At 44.2% G+C, this 22,087-nt stretch overlaps 1 protein-coding gene across 7 annotated transcripts in view; it reads left to right on the forward strand.

Moving 5' to 3' along the window:
- PXK (PX domain containing serine/threonine kinase like) overlaps positions 1–22,087 on the forward strand; it is a 73,821-nt gene that overhangs the window by 30,395 nt on the left and 21,339 nt on the right. For all 7 annotated transcript variants that reach the window (XM_048488291.1, XM_048488293.1, XM_048488294.1 and 4 more), the window contains exons 5-14: positions 2,423–2,500; positions 4,053–4,126; positions 5,451–5,525; positions 10,877–10,981; positions 11,159–11,260; positions 12,417–12,578; positions 16,880–16,997; positions 18,444–18,522; positions 19,718–19,766; positions 20,780–20,857. In XM_048488291.1, coding sequence (XP_048344248.1) covers positions 2,423–2,500; positions 4,053–4,126; positions 5,451–5,525; positions 10,877–10,981; positions 11,159–11,260; positions 12,417–12,578; positions 16,880–16,997; positions 18,444–18,522; positions 19,718–19,766; positions 20,780–20,857 — 920 coding nt within the window. The remainder of the gene's footprint in view (positions 1–2,422; positions 2,501–4,052; positions 4,127–5,450; positions 5,526–10,876; positions 10,982–11,158; positions 11,261–12,416; positions 12,579–16,879; positions 16,998–18,443; positions 18,523–19,717; positions 19,767–20,779; positions 20,858–22,087) is intronic.

Here is a 22,087-nt window from a genome sequence, read left to right on the forward strand (position 1 = left end):
TCTTCTTCTTGAAAGGAATTTTATCTTACCCAGAGCTCGTGCACATTGAAAACCTTGGTAGAAATGCTCTAAACTTTAAGGCCCGGGTTCTTAATGGTGTATAAACTGCAGACTGGTTTTGGTGTATCTTTGGGTAATGTTTTTATTGTGACTTGTAAGGCATACTAAGCCACATGGAAATATCAGATATTTGATGTTTAATTAAAAAAAATAAGCCAAGCATCTTAAATCCCAAGACTCTCTCTACTAAATTAATGTGCTGTCATTTCCGTGATAGTTCACAGTACAGCCTCTGTACTAAAGCAAATGACTAACTGCTGCCGAGTGGAACAAAATTAAGTAGAGAAGCACACGTACCAATTGGTCCTGATTCGTACAAAGCACTAACAAATGCCCCTGACATGTTTGGAGGGAGAGATTTCAAAGTTTAGTGATTCTGCTTGGTTGTGAACTTAACAGACTATAGACAGTGCTCAGGAACCGCCAGTAGTAGTTGTTCTTCAGCAAACTGAACAGTGTCACTTATACGGAAGCATTTTATGAGGGAATTCTGTTCAGAGATTTGCTCAATCAAATTAAGTGTTTTTTTCCATCAGGAGTCTCATTTTCTGAGATGTTATACCTCATTTCACTCCCATCTCTGTGGGAGCTGATAAGCCCATCACTTCTTGAATTTCTCAATTAGACAGGCTCTCCCAGCTTTCTTTCTCTCTACCCCCCTTCCCCCCTTCTTATCTGAGAAAATATTGGTGCCTCAAGAGAGGCCTTTTATGTATTAGAGATCTAACCTAATGAGCTGAAAAGTTGTTGATTCTGTTTTAGACCTGCCAGCAACCAGAAATGAGTTGCTGTTGCCTTGTTGAGCTGCTGTGTTTAAACATTTCCGTGTTCAAGGTCTCCTCTCCTGTGGTGTGCCTGCTTTCATCCTTGGAGATGAAACACCTGAACGCAGCGGGATGATACGAGAAAGGAATGTTGCGGCCAACGCTTGAATTTCCTGGCTTCTCTCTGCCTACTGTGATGCAGCTTTCGATGCTGATTCATGGAATAGTTCCCCCCCCCCCCCCCCCCGAACAAAGCATCTGTTAGGCACACTGCCAATTTTCATTTATTTGTGTGCTCATGTTAAAGGAAAGCTAATAAGCAGAAACTAGCAGTTGGGGATGATAGTAATAATAATCAGGCTGTTGAGCCAGAGAAAATCCTTGATGTAGGTGACCTAATCACAAAACTGCAGCGCCCCTGGCTCGTGTTTAAGGGGGTTAAAATGTATTCACTTATTTAATTTATACCTTGCCTTTCTCCCTCAAGGGAGGTCAATTTATTTATTTATTTATTGGTTATATTTATATACCGCCCTCCTCCGAAGGGCTCAGGGCGGTGAACAACAAAATAGAAATAGAGCGCATACCAAAGACTAAAATCCATAAAATTAGTTAATTTTTGGCTCTATATAAAATATCCCCATCCCATTAAAACGCAGCATACTAAAATCAACATAATAGATGGCACCTACTATCAAGTCCCCTAAAAACAGAGAGGGAGGGGTTTTTCCTTGCCTCCATTTTATCCTCATAACATTTTATCCTCATAACAGCCGTGTGAGATAGGTGAAACTGAATGTGTGTGACTGACCCAAAGTCACTTGGCAAACTTCCATGACAGAGTGGATTTTTGAACCCGGGGCTCCCAAATTCTAGGCTGACACACTAACCACTGTAACATGTCCAAATTCTAGGCTGACACACTAACCACTGTAACATGTCCAGTCCCTGTGCTCTTCAGATGCATGGAGATTTTCATCCTGTAATAGTCCCTCGTCTGCCACTGCAGACAGATGCCCAAGGACCATCAAGTGAACCCCCATGAGTTGTGAAGTAAGTGCAGCTGATCTTTTTTTTAGCAGTGGGGAAATTTGAGTGGGGAAAGGTGCTTGCCTTTTCCCAAGGTGCTTCTCCAGTACCATATTAGAGTTCATCATGTCATTTGCTTCCTCTGTGTGGCCATGCCCTGTTCTCTGGATCTAGCGGCAAACCTCATTTTGTGAAGAACATAAGGAAGAGCCTGCTGGATCAGACCAGAGTCCATCTAGTCCAGCACTCTGGTACTCGCAGTGGCCCGCCAGATACCTTTGGGAGCACACATGCAGGATGTGAAAGCAATGGCCTTCTGCTGCTGCTGCTCCCGAGCCCCTGGTCTGCTAAGGCATTTGCAATCTCAGATCAAGGAGGATCAAGATTGTTCTTGTGATTTGTATTACTCTTGATTTCAAGCAACGCTTACAACTTCTAATATCCTGTATTTGACTGGACTGGGAAAATGTTTGTGTAATGTCAGCGTAATTATGAAGTATGAAGCGTAATTATTGTGTATGAAGTTGTGTGTATAAGTAACAAAAACTCCCTCCCAATTTCTCTTGCAGAAATTGCCTTACAGCATGTTTCAATGTTCTTTCGGTCAGAGCCAAAGTGGGAAGTTGTAGAGCCATTAAAGGATATAGGTAAGAGTTTTACCTATTTTCTGTTTGTATGACAGAGTGTCCTATCAACCACAGAAGTATCATTTTCACCACATTTTATCAATGACACAAATATTTACATTTCGTAGAACGAAAAAAAATCCCCTCTTATGTCATTTGAGGAAAAGATTTGGTCATCTAGCTCTGAACTCAGAGTAACTTATCAGGACCTTGAGCAAAGGTCTTTTCCCCCAGCATTATAGCTTGAGGTGCCTGGAAGTGGAAATTTCAAAGGTTGCACTTGGGCCCTTCTACATGCATTGCTACCCACCCGTGGACTATGACCAGAGCCAATGTGCTGTAGTGGTCTGATTGTCAGATTGGGACTGGTTAGACCCACCCAATTTGAAACCTTTACCCAACTATGAAGCTCAGTGGGTGAGATTGGGCCAGTCATGTACTAACAGCCTAACCTACCTCTGAAGAGATTTTGCGAGGACAAAATGGGGAAGGGACTGACATATATTACACTCCTTGGAGTCAATGGCATACCGGAACAAAATGGCGCCTGGGGCAAGTACTAAATTTGTTCCCTCCCCCCCAAATTTGTGCTCCCCCCCCCAACCAAAGGGCTCTTTCTCTGCTGGGTGTGGGGCTTCTCTTTCCCAGACTGTCCCCACAGCCCCAGTGACATGCCTTCTCTCCGGGAAGTTCCCAGAACTCAGCGCAGCTGCTGCTGGGAAGAGGTGGGTTGGGGGGGGGGGAGACGTGGGTGCTAGGTGGGTGCTGCAACAGCATGTCAAAGCGGCAGCCAGGTAGGCAGTGACTGTGAGGGAAGGGGTGGCCAAATGTGCCCCCACATGACAAATCCAAGTGGGTCCTTGGTCATGAGACACCCCCCCCCCCAATACACTCCTGCTTGGAATAAGAAAGGGATGCGAGCTAGTGTAGTTAGAGTGGCAGAGCCCTTAGGGGGTGGGCAGTTTGTTAAATTTAATAATAATAATGATAATGATAATAATAGTATGACCAGGGGTACCTGGATTCAGATCCCTGCCCTACCAACTTGGTGAGCGTGGAGTTAAACTGTGTCACAGGATTGTTGTGTTGATAAAATGTAGGAGAGGAGTCTCCTGTCTTGCTGGAGTCATACTGAACTCCTCAGAGGAAGGGTGGGATGAAAATGTAATGGAACATGATGTTTTAATTTACAATAGAAGTATTATTATTATTATTATTATTATTATTATTATTATTATTATTATTATTATTATTATTATTATTATTATTATTATTAAAATTTATAGGCCGCCTCACCCCCAAAGGGCTCGAGGCGGCTCACAATAAAGTCTTAACTTTAAGAAAGGGTACTCATAGAGGTTTCTGGTTTGTTTGAGGAAGCAGAGTGATGAAGCTAACAAACTATCAATTGAGATGAATTGTACCGAAATGAAATGCAAGGTTGTTGCAGGGGGAATTTAGATTCGGTAGTGCACCCTTAGTAGTCTAATGATTCTAGTCTGGTCTGTGTAGAAGTGCTATGGCTTCCTAAGCAGTACCATGCAAACTCTTGGGTGTTTGCCCTTCATTCTAGGTTGGAGAATACGTAAGAAATACTTCTTAATGAAGATTAAGAATCAACCAAAAGAACGGCTAGCTTTGAGCTGGGTAAGCTTCCCTTTTTTTTTGGGGGGGGGGGGGGGGGGGGTGTATCTTTTCCAAAACTGTCTTCATGGTTTAGCAATCTTTTCCTCAGGGTTTGGGGGTTTTTTTTGTGGTGCAACCTATATATCCATAGTCGCTTTTTATAAACTCTGCCCCTTATTCTAAAGTGATGCTGAATATCCTGCCATAAACTGGTAGTAAAGAAGAACAAAGTGAGTGCGACTGTTGATTTCCACATTCAATGGGGTGAACAGGGGTGATGCCAACTGATTCTCCTTCTTGATCCAGAACAGGGTTCGGCAACCTTTACCACCCAAAGAGCCATTTGGATCCATTTTCCACGGCCCCAAAGATCTACTGAGCCAGAGAGGCGGCTCTGCATAGAGCCGCCTCTGGTTCGGCCCCTCCATTCACCTTTCCTTCCAGCCTGGGAGGTGGAGGTGCTGGGCAGGTAAACCCCCACTGCCTGACGGAGCAGGCAGTCACCTGCTGCGTGGGGCAGACGGGGGGGGGGGGATGGCGGCCGCTGTCTGCCCAGTGCTGCCACCTCTTGCGCTGCAGGAGGCAGCAGTGCCAGGCAGGAAAAACCCCTCTGCCCGACGGAGCAAGTAGCCGCCTGCTCCATGAGGCAGAGGGGGGATGGCGGCTGCTCTGAAGGGACATGTCCTCACTACCCTCCAACCTCCAGGGGTCGGAGGGCAGCTTGGGCATGTCCCTCCAGCCCTCCAGAGCAGTGCTGGAAGGAGAGGTGAGCGGAGGGGACGCGAAAAGTGACGCTCTCAAGCACGATGCTGCCTCCGGTTCGGCCTCTCCACTCACCTTTCCTTCCAGCGTTGCTCTGGAGGGCTGGAGGAACACACCCACGCTACCCTCCGACCTCCAGGCCACGTGGAGCCGCAGTATAAGGCTGAAAGAGCCGCATGTGGCTCCAGAGCCGCGGGTTGCAGACCCCTGATCCAGAATGACTGCTCCCCCCCACTCACATGGTTTTGTCTGTGGCTATATTATAGCCCCTAGTGGTGTTTTTTCATATAGGAAGCTCCTGGAATAAGCAGAAGGTGAGGGAAAGATCAGTTTCCACCAGCAGAACATCTGTAGGACATAATCAGTGTGTAAATAGTGTTGCCTGCGGATCCCGGAGCACAGTCAGACTGGAAATCAAGTGTTGTGTCATGTCTACTTTAAGAGAGGAAGTGATAAAGATAATGATGAGTTTTGGAGGAAAGCTTTAGGAATGTTTTGTGCCATTTGGAAGTTGATTTGTGGTCACTTCAGCATTTCCCCCTCCCTCATAACTTATACTGAGCTTGATCATTTGTCTTTTCAGGCTGACCTTGGCCCTGACAAATACCTTTCAGACAAAGATCTTCAGTGTGCTGTAAAATTCCTTTCTTCATGTTCTGTAAGTATTTTCTTACACTAACCCTACCCAATGCCAGTACCATTTTGCCAGTGCTGAATTAAACTACATAAAAGCTCCTTTGGACTTCACAGATTGGCTCTCAGATATTTTTGCTCTGGGCTCAGATGAGTGTGTACTTAGTGAGGTGATTGAAGGGCTACCTTACAGCAATAGACCCCCTTTCCTATTGTGGCTGATTCACAATAAGCATCTTGTGGAGGGTTTTTAAAATATTAGTCCATTCCTTAATTTAGAGGCTTAGACAAACTGAAATCTGACATTTAAAGGGTTAATTTTCACAATCCTTTTATAAACATCTTTGCTTCTGGATTTTACTACCTTCTCTGAAGGCTGGGATCTGAAATGATGTTTAAACAGGTGTACCTGGATAGCACCAGGATTGCACGGTCTTGTCAGATCTCAGAAGCTAAGCAGGGTTGGCCCTGGTTAGAATTTGGATGGGCAACCTGCGAGAATGTCTAAAGCTAGAAATGGCAAAGCACCTCCAAAGTTCCTTGCCTTGAAAACCCCATGAATCATCTTTGACTTGATGGCACACACAGAGAGCGTGATAAAAAACTTGACTGTCGTCGTCTCTGCCCAATCTTCCACCTGACAGACTTAACCCAAGTGGCTTCTGAATGCACCTTGTGAGGGGAAGCAGCAAAAGATCAGTAAGTTTTATTTACTCCCAAGGATAGGGGGATACAATAGTGTAGAAAAGATTATAGAAACTATTTACAGGTGTAATTTACAGGTGTAAAACCCCATTCATTTATAGCACAGGTGTCAAACTCGCTGCCCTCCAGATGTTATGGACTACAGTTCCCATAACAACTGGAGGGCCACGAGTTTGACACCTATGATTTATAAGGTCACAGTTGACCATTTAGGAGTGTAGAGAGCCGTTAACAGCCAAGTTTTCTCAGAACCCAAATGCTACACTGCAGTCTCCTAGCAAAGGATTTCTTACATTCCACACCTCTGGAGGCAAAATCTTGTGCCCACCCTTTTACTATTTTCAAAGGCAGATTCTGATACTTGAGAAATCTTCTGAGACAGGACTTCTCCCACTTAACACTCTGGGGCTGCAGACCATATCTAACTGAAACTGAAATAGTTTGTTTTTCCCCTTCTGAGTGAGGGTTCCTCCACCCCCTCTACGGATCCTGACTGGCTGCTGCTAGCTGTTGTGAGCACACCACACGGGACTAAAGGGGGTTGGTGGGTTTTTTTTAGAAAGGGGCGGGACCAATACTAGAACCAGGGGGCATTCATTGAAAATGCTGGGGGGAAGAATTAGGACTAATAAAAGGAAACACTTCTTCACGCAAAGTATGATTGGTGTTTGGAATATGCTGCCGCAGGAGGTGGTGAGGGCCACTAACCTGGATAGCTTTAAAAGGGGCTTGGACAGATTTATGGAGGAGAAGTCGATTTATGGCTACCAATCTTGATCCTCTTTGATCTGAGATTGCAAATGCTTTAACAGTCCAGGTGCTCGGGAGCAACAGCCTCAGATGGCCATTGCTTTCACCTCCTGCATGTGAGCTCCCAAAGGCACCTGATGGGCCACTGTGAGTAGCAGAGAGCTGGACTAGATGGACTCTGGTCTGATCCAGCTGGCTTGTTCTTATGTTCCTATTACCTTTGCCCTTCTATCACACCTGCCCTGAACTCTTAGGATGGCACACTGGGGAAGCAGGAAACAGAGTAAAAGTCTAGATCTTGTTAATACAGTGATATGTGGCGCTCCAAAGCTTGAAGGGCATTGATTAGGCTTTACACATTTGTGTATCATGCCATAATGAGCTTTTTAAGAGTGACTTTTAAAAAATAAGCATAAATACGTACATTCCAAGCTTGCCACAATTGAATGGCCTTTAATTTCCAGTATATTAACAAAAAGTAAAAGTGGGGATCAGTTATTCTTGATCTGTGAGCATTCAGCTATGTTCAAATATAACTAGGAACAGGCAGCAGAGGTTTTTTTTCTGTCTAGTTGAGATACCACAAACCTCCCCATGTGACTGGTTGGCCGTCATGTGGAAGTATTCTTGCAACTGTTTTTGTCATGTGGCCTTTGATTTTTATGAAAAAGTCCATGTTTGGTTTCTTGTCCAGCAAATGATCACCAGACCTGAAAACAGCAACAAACTGTGTTGCCCAGTTTTGTACAGGAGCCAAATTTGTAGTAGTGGAACCATTATCTCCTTATCCCCATGACAAGATAAATTCTGATTCCTATCATTAGAGTAATTGCCACGAAAATGCTGCTTGGTTGACTCAATCCTAAATGGCTTTCTGGATTAACTGAGACGGCAAATAAACCATACTGCTGGTGAAGCGAGACAGTAGATTAATATTGAAGTCCTCATGCTTGTGTATTGTCGAAGGCTGTCACGGCCGGATTCAACTGGTGGTGGTTGGTTTTCCGGGCTGTGTGGCCGTGGTCTGGCGGATCTTGTTCCTAACATTTCACCTGCATCTGTGGCCGGCATCTTCAGAGGTGTATCACAGAGAGGAGTCTGTTACACAACTAGTCCTCATGCTAGGTTTATGGTTTATAAGCCTGATAAATCAGGCGTCTGAATAAATGTGGCCATGCTTTAGTCCTGTTTCTCCTGCAATAATGTCAGCTGCTTAGAACCATTGACCAGATGCTCATGCACACACCCAGTCCCTAATCCTCTCTGGAAAACCATAGAGGCTGACATGGTATCCACTGCCCTCGATGTATATGAAGTGTGCTGCCGTCAGCACTTCAGAGCATGCTCTGAATGTTCATTAGTTCTATTTGTTTGTCATATTTGGAACTGCTTGGGAGTGGGCGGGTCAGTTTTTCTGCTGATGCCTGATTTGCATAATCTGCTGCCACTCAGCCTCACCTGGCTGTAACATACCCAGGGGTGCGATAGATGTAGCGTTATGCATGCTTTTGCATTACCTTGATTCTAAATTTTATAACTTTGTTAGTGTACATGACGTTTTACAATGAAGTTCTTAAAAAAAAAAAGTTAGGCATTCTGACCAGTTAATTATAAAGGCATAAACAACTATAAGAATCCTGCATAGTTCAGGGACAAGTATCCCTGTCTGAAGAAAACCAAGATATATTTATACAATCTGAAGAGCAACTAAAATAAGTACTAAGACTTATTTAGAAAAAGGTACTTTCAGGCATACAAAAAGAAAACGGAATTTTGTCTGAAATGTCTGGTATATGCTCATCCCATCTTTGCTTGCAATAGCCCAGTGTGGTTGGTTTGACCTACTCTAAGCTACTATTTAATTTTTATGTCTGAGGCCGAAATAAAATGTTTTGAGAGCCATGGGGTCCCTATCCAAAGCAGAACCCCCACATCCTCTCCTCTCTCCCCCTCTCCCAAATGCCTTGTAATCCAGAAGGAATAGTTTTATTTTTCTACTTTATTGGTGTTACCCAGTGGTGGGATCCAAACATTTTAGTAAGGTTCCCATGGTGGTGGGATTCAAACTGTGGCGTAGCGCCAATGGGGCTGGGCGGGGCACGATGGGGGCGTGGTCGGGCATTCCGGGGGCGGGGCATTCCTGGGCGAGGCTGTGGCAAGGACACGGCCGCTGCGCCGGTCCTTGGGCGGGAAATGAATGCACGTAGGCGCAGGCTGCCACGCACGCCGGTGCACCTCCTGCTAGACTGCTTCAAGTTCTGAGCGCTACTGCTGAGAGGAGGGGTGTAACTAAGGCAAAAATCACGTGGAAAAATCACCAATTAGTAACCCCCTCTCGGCACACACAAATAATTAGTAACCTACTCTCGGGAACCTGTGAGAACCTGCTGGATCCCACCTCTGGTGTTACCCATGCAAGAGTAGGAAAACACTGATGAAAGCAATAATAAGGTGGGCGAGAGAGGCACAAGATACAGAGCAGCTATTTGTAAAGCAATTGTGTGATTCCTGCATTGTCAGGATGACAAATCTGGGTGCTTGGTTCAAATCCAAAATGGTAGCCACCTCTTCATTGGCTGGTGCAGGGGAGCCTTGATGTTGACAATGCATTCCAACCCAGTATGGGTTTAGGAAAACCACTTGCAGCATTTCGTGTAGTAGCAAAGTAGTTGATTACATTTGGATTATTTAGAGAGGGTGTGGGGAATGAGCAGTGCCTAGCTGTGGTTGTTCATGGGAAAAATACAATGTGGGTTTGAGTGGGAATTATCTTTCCTGGAATGGAAAGTTCACATTTGACCTTCAGTGTTTGGTTGACAGCCAAAGGCCGCAGCAGGAACCCTTGAACTGTAAGCAGGTACTTTTTTTCATATTAAGGAGCACACTAAAGGAGGGGGGAAATGGTCAACATTTGTATTTGGTGACTCCCATTTTGAGATTTGTGATGACCTCTTATCATGAAGAAGTTAATATGTCTTGCCCTAATCTTGATTTATGTGAACATCTCCAGAATGAAAAATTCACATGATGCTTGGTATTCTAACCTCCTGACTTCCCTAAGAGCCTTGCCAGCAGGAACTTCTTAATTTGTCAGTATAACACAAATCATAAATGTATCTGCTTGACATGATTCAAGGCAGGCCAAATCCCAGAGGAGAACTAGCCAAAGCTCTGAGGCAACAGCCTTAATCTTGGACTGACAGCGATAGAAATCCTGTCTAAACTTTTGAACAAAGCTCATTGGCTGGGAGGTCTTCTTTGCATTCCAAGGGCCATGTTCAGCAACCTCTCTCCTTCAGCTGCATGAAGCATAGACATAGCTGTAAAAGGGCAGATGAAAAGACTGAAATGAAAAATGAGAAAGGGAAGAATATTTCAGTCAGTGCATAAAACAAGACATTAGTGCGGTTGGGAAGGGAGCACTGTATTAAATTTGTAGGACCACAAAAAACAACACTTTGTGATAACCCTGTTTAAAACATAAATACAATTTACTTCTCTTGGGGCTAAACTAGAGATTGGGGGAGGTGTATGCCTCTACCCCAAATGAACACTTTTATGTCTTAAGTTCCTCCATGCTTCTTAACAGAAACTTGCCTTCTGTTGTGACATTCTGTGTTCTCAACTAGTATTGAGTAATACCCCCTCTTCCTTGAGGATTTAAATACTGACTGAAGGAGCCCCTGTTATCTAAGTCCAGATAATAAAGCTGATTTAAGTAACAGCTTGGGATCAACGTTTAACTTGGTTAGTGAAGGTTTCTGTGTGTTGCTAAGGAAATTGATCAAGAATTCAGTTTAGTGACACTTTCTCAGATGTTTATCTCTGGTCACGCATGTTCTTGGGAGTAAACATACATAGGATGGCGCTGTCAGATAATAGTAAAATTCAATGTGTGTGTTTTGTTTTCTTTTTTTACAGCATCCCTATATTTACAGAGTCACTTTTGCAACAGCTAGTGAATCTTCTGCCCTGGTAATTAGACCATTCAATGAAAAAGGAACGTTGAAAGACCTGATATATAAGGTAGTGTAAGATATCCTCTTGGGATATACCATATCCTCTTTCACATATGTATTAATGTTGGCCTTGACTAAGTATTTTAAGATTGCAGAGTGTATTTTTAATTTTCATTAATTTATTTGTATGTTGTGCATGGTTGGGCTTGGAAGTAGAAGTCATAGTGGAAATTTATTTTCAAAGGCAAAACCAAAAGATCCATTTTTGAAGAAGTACTGCAACCCGAAGAAAATTCAAGGTCTTGAACTGCAGCAAATTAAAACATTTGGCCGACAGATACTAGAGGTAAGGCTTCTGAAACTGTTCAAAATATGCCAAAGCCAGTCCTCTCAGCAGCCACAACAAAACACTGTGTCCAAAGAACAGATGCATTGTAATTTTTCTATGCAGGCATGCATGCAAAAGAAATGAAGCTAGAATATTAAACAAGAAAACAAAACCCACCGAACAAATTTTGCAGAAAAGGTCCATGAATAGAAACAGAATGTAGAATCATACTTTAATGCATTTTCTGCACACCTTAGGTGGAAAACTTCCTATCTCGTAACCATTACTAGCACCCTCTTGGATGGGAAAATCTCTCAGTTGGGGTGCTGTCTGGTTTCCGGGCTGTATGGCCGTGTTCTAGCAGTGCTTGCAGGATGCAATGCAAACAAGAACTGAAAGACACACAGTCACCAGTGCAGTTCTGTTTATTGCTAACTACTGTCAAAGTGCTCCGCCAGACCACAGGTGTTTCCAGGCACACATCACCCTGTTGTCTGTGCTTACTATATACACTTGAGGTGCCAATCAGGTGCCCATGACTTATCTGTCTTTACACACGGTACACAGTTGTGCACACAGCCCTAATTATGCACACGGCACCTGCTGGAAGGAGGGTCCACCTGTCATCTAGATTTTGTCCATCTAAACACATGTTCTGACACCCCTTCCAAAATCGGTATGACAGACTTTACAGAAACCAGACAGCACCCCAGTGATTCCAGCCGTGAAAGCCTTCGACAATACAATCTCTCAGTTGATTGAAAGAAATTGTGAAGCAACTTCTCAGTGTAATGGCGGACTCTTACAGGTGTTCGAAGTATGCTTTGCCATGTCAGAGGCAAAATAGTCCAGAATGTAGGAGTACATTTTATAGAACAGAAGTAGCTTTTAAGACCAGTCTTAGAGGTGCCTAACCAGGTGGATTAGAATGTTAGGCAAAATGGAAAGGTAGCCTCTGAGTGGAAACAAAATGTACACCAGATATTGAGAACTTGCATGAAAAGAGTTGGGAAGGAGGGAATCATGCAGTGGATGTGATCACACCCAAACAAACTTTGTGCCTCTCATTTGGGTAAAAGGCCTTCGTTGTGGGAGGGTTGGGAAGCGTTATAAGGGATGTTCACCCAAGTGGTTTTTCTCAATTACAGTGAAATCCCTTTGTCTGGTCTCTTAGGCCTTAAAGTTCTTGCACGAGAAAGGATTTCCATATGGTCACTTACATGCTTCCAACGTAATCTTGGAGGGGGATACGTGCAGGTTGCTGGACTTGGAGAATTCATTGCTGGGGCTCCCATCCTTCTATCGGTCCTATTTTACACAGTTCCGTAAAATTAACGTAAGTATTTAGGGGGTGGGTGGGTGCAATATTCCCTTGGCAGTTTCTTCCTGCTTCTCATTGCAACATCTTTGGCTTTGTGTAGGTCAGGGCGTGACAAGTAGGCAGCCAATAACAGCCTGGCAGAGATGGTAAAATGCCAGTTTGGCTACATTTGCAACTTGAGCCTTCATGGATAAGGAAATAACAAAAGATGGAAAGGAAATCTCCCTGGGGAGAAAGAAGACATAGAGCAATAAGTTAGTTCTGAAATGCAGCTTTACAGCTTGCAGTGCACAGTTGATCTGTCCGGATGAACATTATATTGCATTATAAAATATGCATGTGGAGAAATCACAGTCTAGGGGGGAGAGAATTCCAGAATACACTTAAGTAATCCTGGGGTCTGGATCCTCAAGACCCCAGTCAGTAGCTTGCCACCAGCACCTTTGTGACCCCACAAGGGTAGAAGCCAAAGGGCAGACTTCCAAATCCTATAATGTTGCCAAACTGGAAAACCAGCCATGCAAGGTAGGCCTCCACAGGGTGCATTTCCTAAAGACAGTTATCTGCTAACATGGAGCCACTGGGTTAGACATTAGAGTTAGATTGAAGCCAGCTAGGAAACACAAACTACCCCTCCAATGAATAATAGAAATTTATTAATGTTGTGCTGAATATAGCCACTTAATGAGTCAGAAGACAATGACGCCTATTCCCCAGAAAGGGACTGAATACACCCTGGTCCAAAGTAATGCACCCATACACCCTTAAGTCAGGTCATTCAATCCAGAGTGCACAGCCAGGGTTTCCAGCAATTTAAGATTCAAAAATGTTAAATCTTTAGACCTGTTATTGGTATGTCCCAGTTTGATATCAGTTCTGTATCTCAATGTTCCAAGCCAATAATGAAACAGAGAGGGAAGAGGAATAAGAGGTAAGTTTATTAGGGGGGCTGTGTTGGCTCCTCCTCAGTTGGAGCAGCAGTGGCTTAGTGGTTAAGAGCAGGTGTACTCTAATATGGAGGAACCGGGTTTGGTTCCCAGCTCTGCCGCTTGAGCTGTGGAGGCTTATCTGGGGAATTCAGATTAGCTTGTGCACTCCCACACATGCCAGCTGGGTGACCTTGGGCTAGTCGCAGTTCTTCTGAGTTCACTCAGCCCCACCTACCTCACAGGGTGTTTGTTGTGAGGGGCAAAGGGAAAGGAGTTTGTCAGTCCCTTTGAGTCTCCTTACAAGAGAGAAAGGGGGGATATGAATCCAACTCTTCTTCTTCTTCTGAGTTAAGTGATGAGATGGTTCCCACCTATTTTTGTAGGAATTTTTTTGGGAAACAGAATACATCAAAATGGGTAATTTTGTTATAAAATAAATTGGTGACTTTCAGAAGTACACAATTGCTCAGGAAACCAAAATAATCAGGTTGCAATAATAAAAGATCACAAGAGGTTAGTTTACATAATACAGTCACAAGATCTTGGGACAGATAACATCTTTGGGCTTTGATGTGGAAGAAGCATTGTTCATGGAAGGGGCAGGGGGGATTCCTTTCCTTGACAAACGTTTGTCACTTTAAGGTTACAAGGTTAGTTTGCCTTGTTTGACTGGTAACTTATTTCTCCTGTTTTCTAATACTTAACACAATACCCAAATAACCAGAACAGATTTATACTGACCAATGCTTATTTACAAACAATCATATTTCTTTGCTAAAACACAGCGTTTCTAGTGCATAGTTTGTAGTTTGTGCATTATGCCCGCAGACAACAGAACCGGTTTTCCGATAGGATAACTTGAGCTTCAAAAGGGAGCTAATTGCATTTCTCTTGAGTAAAGGAAATAAGGTCTCTCACATTTAGTGTTTAATATATGCTGGGCTCTCGAGCCAAGGAAATGCCGTATCTCACATGCTACTTCTGGCCTTCAGAGTCTCATATCCTGGTAAAGATTTTGTATTTTACAGTGGGGCTGTGGTAAATCTCTATTTCCAGTAAGCAACTGGCTAGCTTGCAGATAAGGAATTTGTTCCTGTATGAGAGACAGAAATATCTGTGGTTCAATGTATTTTTAACAGCATAGGGTTAAGGAGGCTCTGGAAAAGAAGAGCCTTTTCTATCAATTTCTATTGATAGTGTTTCTATCAATGAGGCGGTTAGGAAATAAATTCTACTGCTGGCCAGTCTGTTAGTATATTACCCTAGGGCTAGGGTGAATTTGACTAAATTTTATTTTCTTGGCCTGACACAACATTATAAGGACAGAGGAAGTCCAATTTTGCATAAGCTTGGGTTGCCCTTTATGGAGATAGCCTGACCACATGCCAATTAACAAATCAAGTTGATTCAGCGTGTTGGTGTGTCAGGATCAGAACCCCAAAGACTCTGACTTGAATACGAGACTTTAGAGGCGAGAAGTGTAAAGAATAAAAAAGGGAATGTGCTAAGTTGCAATAAAACAACTTGGTCCTCAGACCTAGGCAAAAGCGATGAATACAAGCAGGTCACAATATTTTATAGTAGCTTTACAAGGTTATAGTAGTTTTACAAGGAGCAGCAGTGGCATAGGAGGTTAAGAGCTCATGTATCTAATCTGGAGGAACCGGGTTTGATTCCCAGCTCTGCCGCCTTAGCTGTGGAGGCTTATCTGGGGAATTCAGATTAGCCTGTACACTCCCACACATGCCAGCTGGGTGACCTTGGGCTAGTCACAGCTCTTCTGAGCTCTCTCAGCCCCACCCACCTCACAGGGTGTTTGTTGTGAGGGGGGAAGGGCAAGGAGATTGTCAGCCCCTTTGAGTCTCCTGCAGGAGAGAAAGGGGGGATATAAATCCAAACTCTTCCTCCTCCTCCTCCTCCTCCTCCTCCTCTTCTTCTACAAAATAATCATCAATACTTCAGCAATGACCTCATTGTATGCCTCCCTTCTACTTGTCACAACAAGTTTACACCCAAAACATTGGAAATCATGGGGTACATGTTCAATAAGGGGCTGACATTTCGCACTTAAAAGAGAGGAGATTTTAGCATTAAAATGAACTCCCTAACACGGGGTCAACCTTAGACCAAAAAAGATTTACTGCCAATGATTGAAGGCCAGGCTTGTGCCGTAAAACTATAAACAATTCACACTGTTTTGACTTTATCAGAGAGTCTTAGTGGAGATGTTGCCAAAAGGCAGAGAAATGTAGACCCATCGGCTCCCAAGTAGCTTTGAAGAAGGGTACTTTGGACATTGTTTACATTTTTACTAAAAATATGGCTTGAAACTCATCCCTAGCAGAGTGTAGGATACTCAGCCAGCTTCCTTAATTGCCCAGCAATAAAGGGGCTGTTTCTTCCTATCGAGGTGTAAACTTCTAGGGAGTGAGGCTCCTGACAGAAGAATAACAAGAATAGCTAAAGGTGCTACCGGCTTTAAAGCTTTCTCCAAATAAACATTGCTAAAGCTGTACTGTTCTACGCTTAGATCAAAGCTACCGCTCTTTGCTAGCTGTCAGTTGGTTTCTGCAGGCTGCCAGCCTGTTTGCCTCCCTCCCAAGCCTATTAAGAAAACTAAATGCCTCCGAAAAATATTAAACTATATTATTGCATCCCGAACTCTTCTCATTTTGCTAAAGTATAAATGCAATTTCCAAAATGCCATGTCAAGGTCAAGGAAACGTGATTTAAGATTTTAGTAAAATGACCACTTGGCCAGGTGTCACAAATGGCCAGGATGCAGGTAACAGAGCAGACTTATTCCATGGCTATAAACGCCTCCTTCTGGGTGATATTCCTAATTAATGGTCCAGAACGGTGCCAGGATTCGGCATGTTCTAGGAATTTCTCACCAAGTTACTTGGCTGTTTATCAGAGCTTAAAGATTTTTTTCCCCCCATTTCTCTTTTATATTGCTAGGAACATTACATCATAGGCAGTCAAAATAGACATTCCTTTTTTGTATCTGCTCCTGAATACAATACTTCAAACTGGAGAATTCTCTCAGTTACACCAAATGTGCTAGGAATTATTTGTGTTGTGTCTTTTTGGCTCAGACACTCAAGTGCTGTGGCTCCCAACCTGAGTTACGTGTACCCCTACAGCTACGTGCCAGAGCATTTGGGGCTATACAAGAAATTACATAATGATTTTGCTATTATGGGGGTACAATTTAGGGAAATGGGTTGCCAACAGGTACACGAGTAAAAAAAAGGTAGGGAACTACTGCTCTAGCAGATGGAAGTCATACGAACACAGACTGGTGATGCAAATGGAGGGGGAGATTGTGGGTAATCATACAAATATTCTGGCAAGTGGTTCTGATTGTGGACTTCTTCTTTGCAGACTTTAGAAGCTGTTGATGTGCACTGCTTTGGTCACTTACTTTATGAAATGACATATGGGAGACCCCCAGATTCTGTTCCGGTGGATGGATTTCCTCCTGCACCATCCGCATCTGTAGGTCAGTAATATTTCACCTTAACCCAAACATCCAAAAATCATCCAAAAATCTAACACAATTTAATCTTGTCTGCAAAAAGGAATATAATTGCTAAAGTAGGAACAGTGGCGTATTTACTCAGAGACAAGGGGTACCCCATATCCCCGGGTGCCCCCTAGTGGAGGGCGCAAACATTTCAGGTCCGTCTGTGTGTGTTTTGTATTTTTTCAGTGTTTTTTCAGTTTGGGACCTGCAGGGGGCACAGTTTTAGGCTAGCAGCACCAAAATTTCAGGGATTTTTCAGGAGGCGCTCCTGATAATACCACCCAGGTTTGGTGAGGTTTGGTTCAGGGGGTCCAAAGTTATGAACTTCCAAAATCTTCCCCAGCCATTTTAAAATCCTGGTTTTGGGTTTCAAAGCAAGTTCTAGAGGGACAATCGACTGGGGGGAATACCAGAGGTGTAGCTGGACCAAACTGCGCCACCTCAAAGCTCTCCCTTTAAACGAGTGAAAACGCGGGTTTGTTTTTCTACTGAATAAAGGGGAAAGCCCCAAGAAGACCGTGAGTCACTCTCATAATGAACATGACATCATGTGGAAATTCCCCTTGCGTTTTGGGGAGCCCCCCGTATTTCTTCTGTGAAACAATCCACAGATAGAAGCAGCTGAAGTTTGCCAATTGTGTGCAGGTGCAACATCCTGTCAGTGTGCATTTAAAGAAAAATGCATTGATGATCGCTTCAAGAACAAAAGTGGCAGATAAGCGAGGTGTTGTGTTTTTGTTTTAAAAAAATCACGACTGCCGAGAGACGTTTCATTGTTATTTTCTGCTAAACAGGCGCTTATTCTGAACGGCTGTGGTTCTTAAAGAGAAAGGTGACCACCTTGGGATGGTCAGTCAGCCTCAGGGGTGCAACTCAGCCTCAGGCAACACCTTGAAGCTGCTCTCTATCTGCTCTCCTTTCTCTTTTGTCTAGTAGAGGGCCATCCACTGTTCACAATCAAGACGACACAGAAATCTGCATGCCCATCTCCTGTACCGTTTCATAGTGCTGTAGAGCAATGCAGTATCCCTTAGATAAAATATGTGCTTCTGGAGAGTCCTTTGCTCAGCCTTAAAACATACTCTATTTAGAAATAAATGCAGCATTTGCATCATGGGTAAAATGTGGTATCCCTGTAGCCTCTTGAAGTACATAGGCTTGCACTGCTGTCCTCTCCCTTTATAGATGCAGACTTTCACCACAGCAGTGCAGACTTGTGCTGAAAGATCTCCTGCTTGTCAACTTCGCATGCTACCAATCAACTCAAAGCTTCACTTTCTGTTGTCAGAAATACATTTTCTTTGAAATGCTTCCAAGCTTCGAATTCAGTTGTGAAAAGAAGCCATGAGGCCCGGCCACCTGTGTTTTTGGTTCTCTTTCCCTCAGGATTGATTATTTCCCCCTTTTCCCCTTTTCCTTTAGTGACTGTCTTGGAATCCATCCTTTCTCCTGAAGCCACGAAGAACGCCATGCCAACCGTCTCTCGGCTCTTACAAATGCCGTAAGTCTTTCCCGGGTAGAACTAAGCCTTCCTTTTATTCACGATGCAGATTAAAGTGAAAATGAATTGGGAATGGCTCAAATGGCCAGCGTTTGAGCCTCCTCTAGTGCAATTCAGGCCTTGAATGGTTGCCTGAATCCCAGTCTTGTTAGGTGCAGCATCTCAAGGCAAGTGTGAAGCAGCTCCCTGCTTCAATGCTGTGAGAGCCTGGCACAGGTGTCAAACTCGTACCCCTCCAGATGTTATGGAGTACAGTCCCCATCATCCCCTGCCAGCATGCTGGCAGGGGATGATGGGAACTGTAGTTCATAACATCTGGAGGGCCGCAAGTTGACACCTATGGCTGTAGTGGTTTAGAGCGGTGGATTCTTATCAGGTGAACTGGATTTGCTTCCTCGCTCCTCACTATGAAGCCTACTGAGTGACCTTGGGTCAGTCACAGTTCTCTCAGAACTCTCTCAGCCCCACCTACCTCACAAGGTATCTGTTTGAGGAGGAGAAGGGAATGTGATTATAAGCTGCTTCAAAACTTCTTAAATTTAGTAAACAATTGAGTGTAAAACCCAGCTTGTCTTCTTCTTCTACCTCAAAAACCCTATGATGAGACAATGGTAGATTCCATATAAGGCAAATATAACAGGTGTAGAGCGCAATACAAACTGTTGCGGGGGGGTTCACACGGGTGCCATCCCCAAAATGTTTTCCCTGTTTTATTTCCCTCAACCTATTGCAGGGAGGTCCTTTTAGTACATTAAAAGTGTGCGTTGCACTTGTGCAATTACACAGGTGCAGCTGATCATATTGTGGGATGATCGGCATGGCGGGGGGGGGGGGTGTTTCGTTTCTGTATGCCTGCGCAGCTACGCATGTGCTGTGGGAAATTAAAAACAGAGAAAAGGATCTCCGTGCGAAGGTGCAAAAGCAATCCGGATTGTTTCCAAGGGTTCCAATCACTGCCTGAATGGCATGCATGTGATTGAACGAAAGGAAAACTGGTTCCTTTATATCGAGTGCAATCCGTTATGCATTTGCTGTGTGGAATCTACCAATCTGCTCTGAACTGAAGTTGAATTCACAGCCATTGTTTAGGGAATCACTTGCCATATGGGTTGTAGAAAATGGGGTGAGGAATGGTAATCTGTACTGCCTAATTTTTAGTAAACCTTCCCCCATTTCTCTTCCTTCTTTTCTTCAGGTTATTTAGTGACGTCCTTCTAACAAATTCAGAAAAAACACAGTTTAAGGTACAGTTGAATAATACTGGGGGCCAATTGCTGCCCATTGTGTGTTTGTTCAGTTCTTTCCCCATTACAGTTAAACATATCCCTACAAACTTGCCTTAAACCGAGTCAGATCCTTGCTCCTTCTAGCTCAGCAGTGTCTACTGTGATTAGCCCCTCTTTAGAGTCTCAGTCAGAACTTTGCTCAACTTCTGTTGCCTTTTAATTGGGGATGCTGGGAATTGAAGGCAGGGACTTTTTGCCTGAAAAAGCCTGTTCTCTACTACTGAACATCCGTAGGTCAGTCTGACAGCCAGTGTGGTGTAGTCATTAAGAGCAGGTGGTTTCTAATCTGGAGAACTGGGTTTGATTCCCCACTCCTCCACCTGATTGGCAGAGGCTTATCTGGTGAACCAGGTGCATTTCTGCACTCTTGTATTCCTGCATACCTTGGGCCAATCACAGTTCTTTGGAACTCTCTCAGCCCCACCTACCTCACAAGGTGTCTGTTGTGGGGAGAGGAAGAGAAAGGAGCTTGTAAGCCACCTTGAGTCTCTTTACATGTGAGAAAGGGGATATAAATCCAAACTCTTCCTCCTCCTCCTCCTCCTCACTGCAACTTCTCTTTCATTGGCTTTTCTTTCAAGGTTCTCTTGTGCTTTGCCTCTTGCTCCCTTGAGCTCTGTGCTCTTGTTATTCTGCTTCTTCCCAGTGTCTTCCTTTGCCTGAAATGGTTGCTCCCAGCTGACTCCTATCCTTCACCAAAATCCACATTTTCTGAAAGTCTTTTCACCAACTTCCATAGAGTTAACCTGTTTAGTTTTTTTTTTTTTGGTTTGCAAGGAGTGAAATCTTTCCTTTGTTTCTTGGCTTCTCTCCACCTGCTTTGAACTTTTGAGTCTTTATTATTTGTATACCTGCCTTATCTTAATGAGAAAAAATGGGGGAAGGGCTGCCGCTAGCAAAGGGAGCAAAGGAAAGATGAATGAGGGCCTGCTGCCTTATTTTTTTCTTAAGGAAACTTTTTCTCTTATCAGATTCCCTCCAAATTAAAAGAGGCATTGAAGACTGCCAAAGAATGCATAGAGAAGAGGCTAGTAGAAGAACAGAAACTGGTAATTCATGAACTTTTCTTCCATTTTTGTGGATTACTCTTTAGTCAAATTGAATGTGCTACATTAATAAGAAACACAGCCGATAACTTCTGAAAGCCTTTGCTTGTATTTGGGGCAGAACGAACGCCCTTCCATCTCTTCCTCCCCTTAGGAATTGGCAGTGAGAGCTTAGGATCCAGCTTTTATCTTTCTTGGAACCCTGATCCTAGGTCCCACTGCCAGTCCCTGATGGAGAAGTTGTGATTAAAGGTCGCACGTTCTGCTGTTCCCCTTTGAATGTCAGTCTGGGCCTGAAAGTGGAGTGCTCAACAGCAGGGCTCGCTGCCAGAGGCAGTCTGACCATTTTACTTACAGGAAATGTTCCCAATAGGCCCCTGCTCTAGAGGGCAGCTGGCCGAGAGGAGCAAGCAGAGCAAAATCCCAGTAAACTCAGCTGTCGCTTTGTAAAGACTGCTCTGCTCCAAGCTGGAAAGTGGTGCCACCTAGTGGTGGAGTAGAGGCAACAGGTAAGATGACCGCCATTGTGGGTGCTGGCAGCCAAGTCTGAAATGAGTGGCGTCTGCAGTTCTGGCCTGTAGCATCATGGGTAAGGTGACCAGATGGTCACCTTTGTGAACCGGGAAGGGCGGGTAGACGGGCGGGTGGGTAGGGCAGGAAACGGCAGCACCTCAGAAGGCCGTGCTCCTGCAGCCGCGTGTGCGGGAGGCTACCGCACTGCCTTGCGCCCCAGAAGGCAGTGCGGCAGCCTTCCAAAAATTGGGACAATTGAAATGAAAATTGTTTGAAGGAGGGACTGTCCCACCAAAAGCGGGACGTCTGGTCAGCCTAATCATGGGGGAAACTCAGTCCAACTTGCTGCTGCTTATTTTCCCAGTCTGCTCCTGCCCTGCTTGCTGCCCGGGAGGAAGGGAGCCAAGCCCAGATCTCTCTGAGACCACGCAAACATCCCCCAGAGGGTTACTTTTCTGAGGCTCTGTGGCAGAGAAGACCACAACTCCATCTAACCAAGATTTTTAATTAGATAAAATCTGAAGATGGAAACAGGCAGAGATGTTCTCTCTCTCTCTCTCTCTCTCTCTCTCTCTCTCCCTCCTCCCCCCCCCACTTTTTTGTCCCCTTAACCTCCCTGCCTCAGTTTTTCTGCGTATGGTGATGGGCTTGAGTTAAAGAAAACATTCCTCCTCCACATTAAGCGTGCTTTTGTTTCAGGGAATGCTGAGCTGTTGCTTC

This window comes from Sphaerodactylus townsendi, linkage group LG03 (genome assembly GCF_021028975.2).
Source record: "Sphaerodactylus townsendi isolate TG3544 linkage group LG03, MPM_Stown_v2.3, whole genome shotgun sequence".
Lineage (NCBI taxonomy): Eukaryota > Metazoa > Chordata > Lepidosauria > Squamata > Sphaerodactylidae > Sphaerodactylus > Sphaerodactylus townsendi.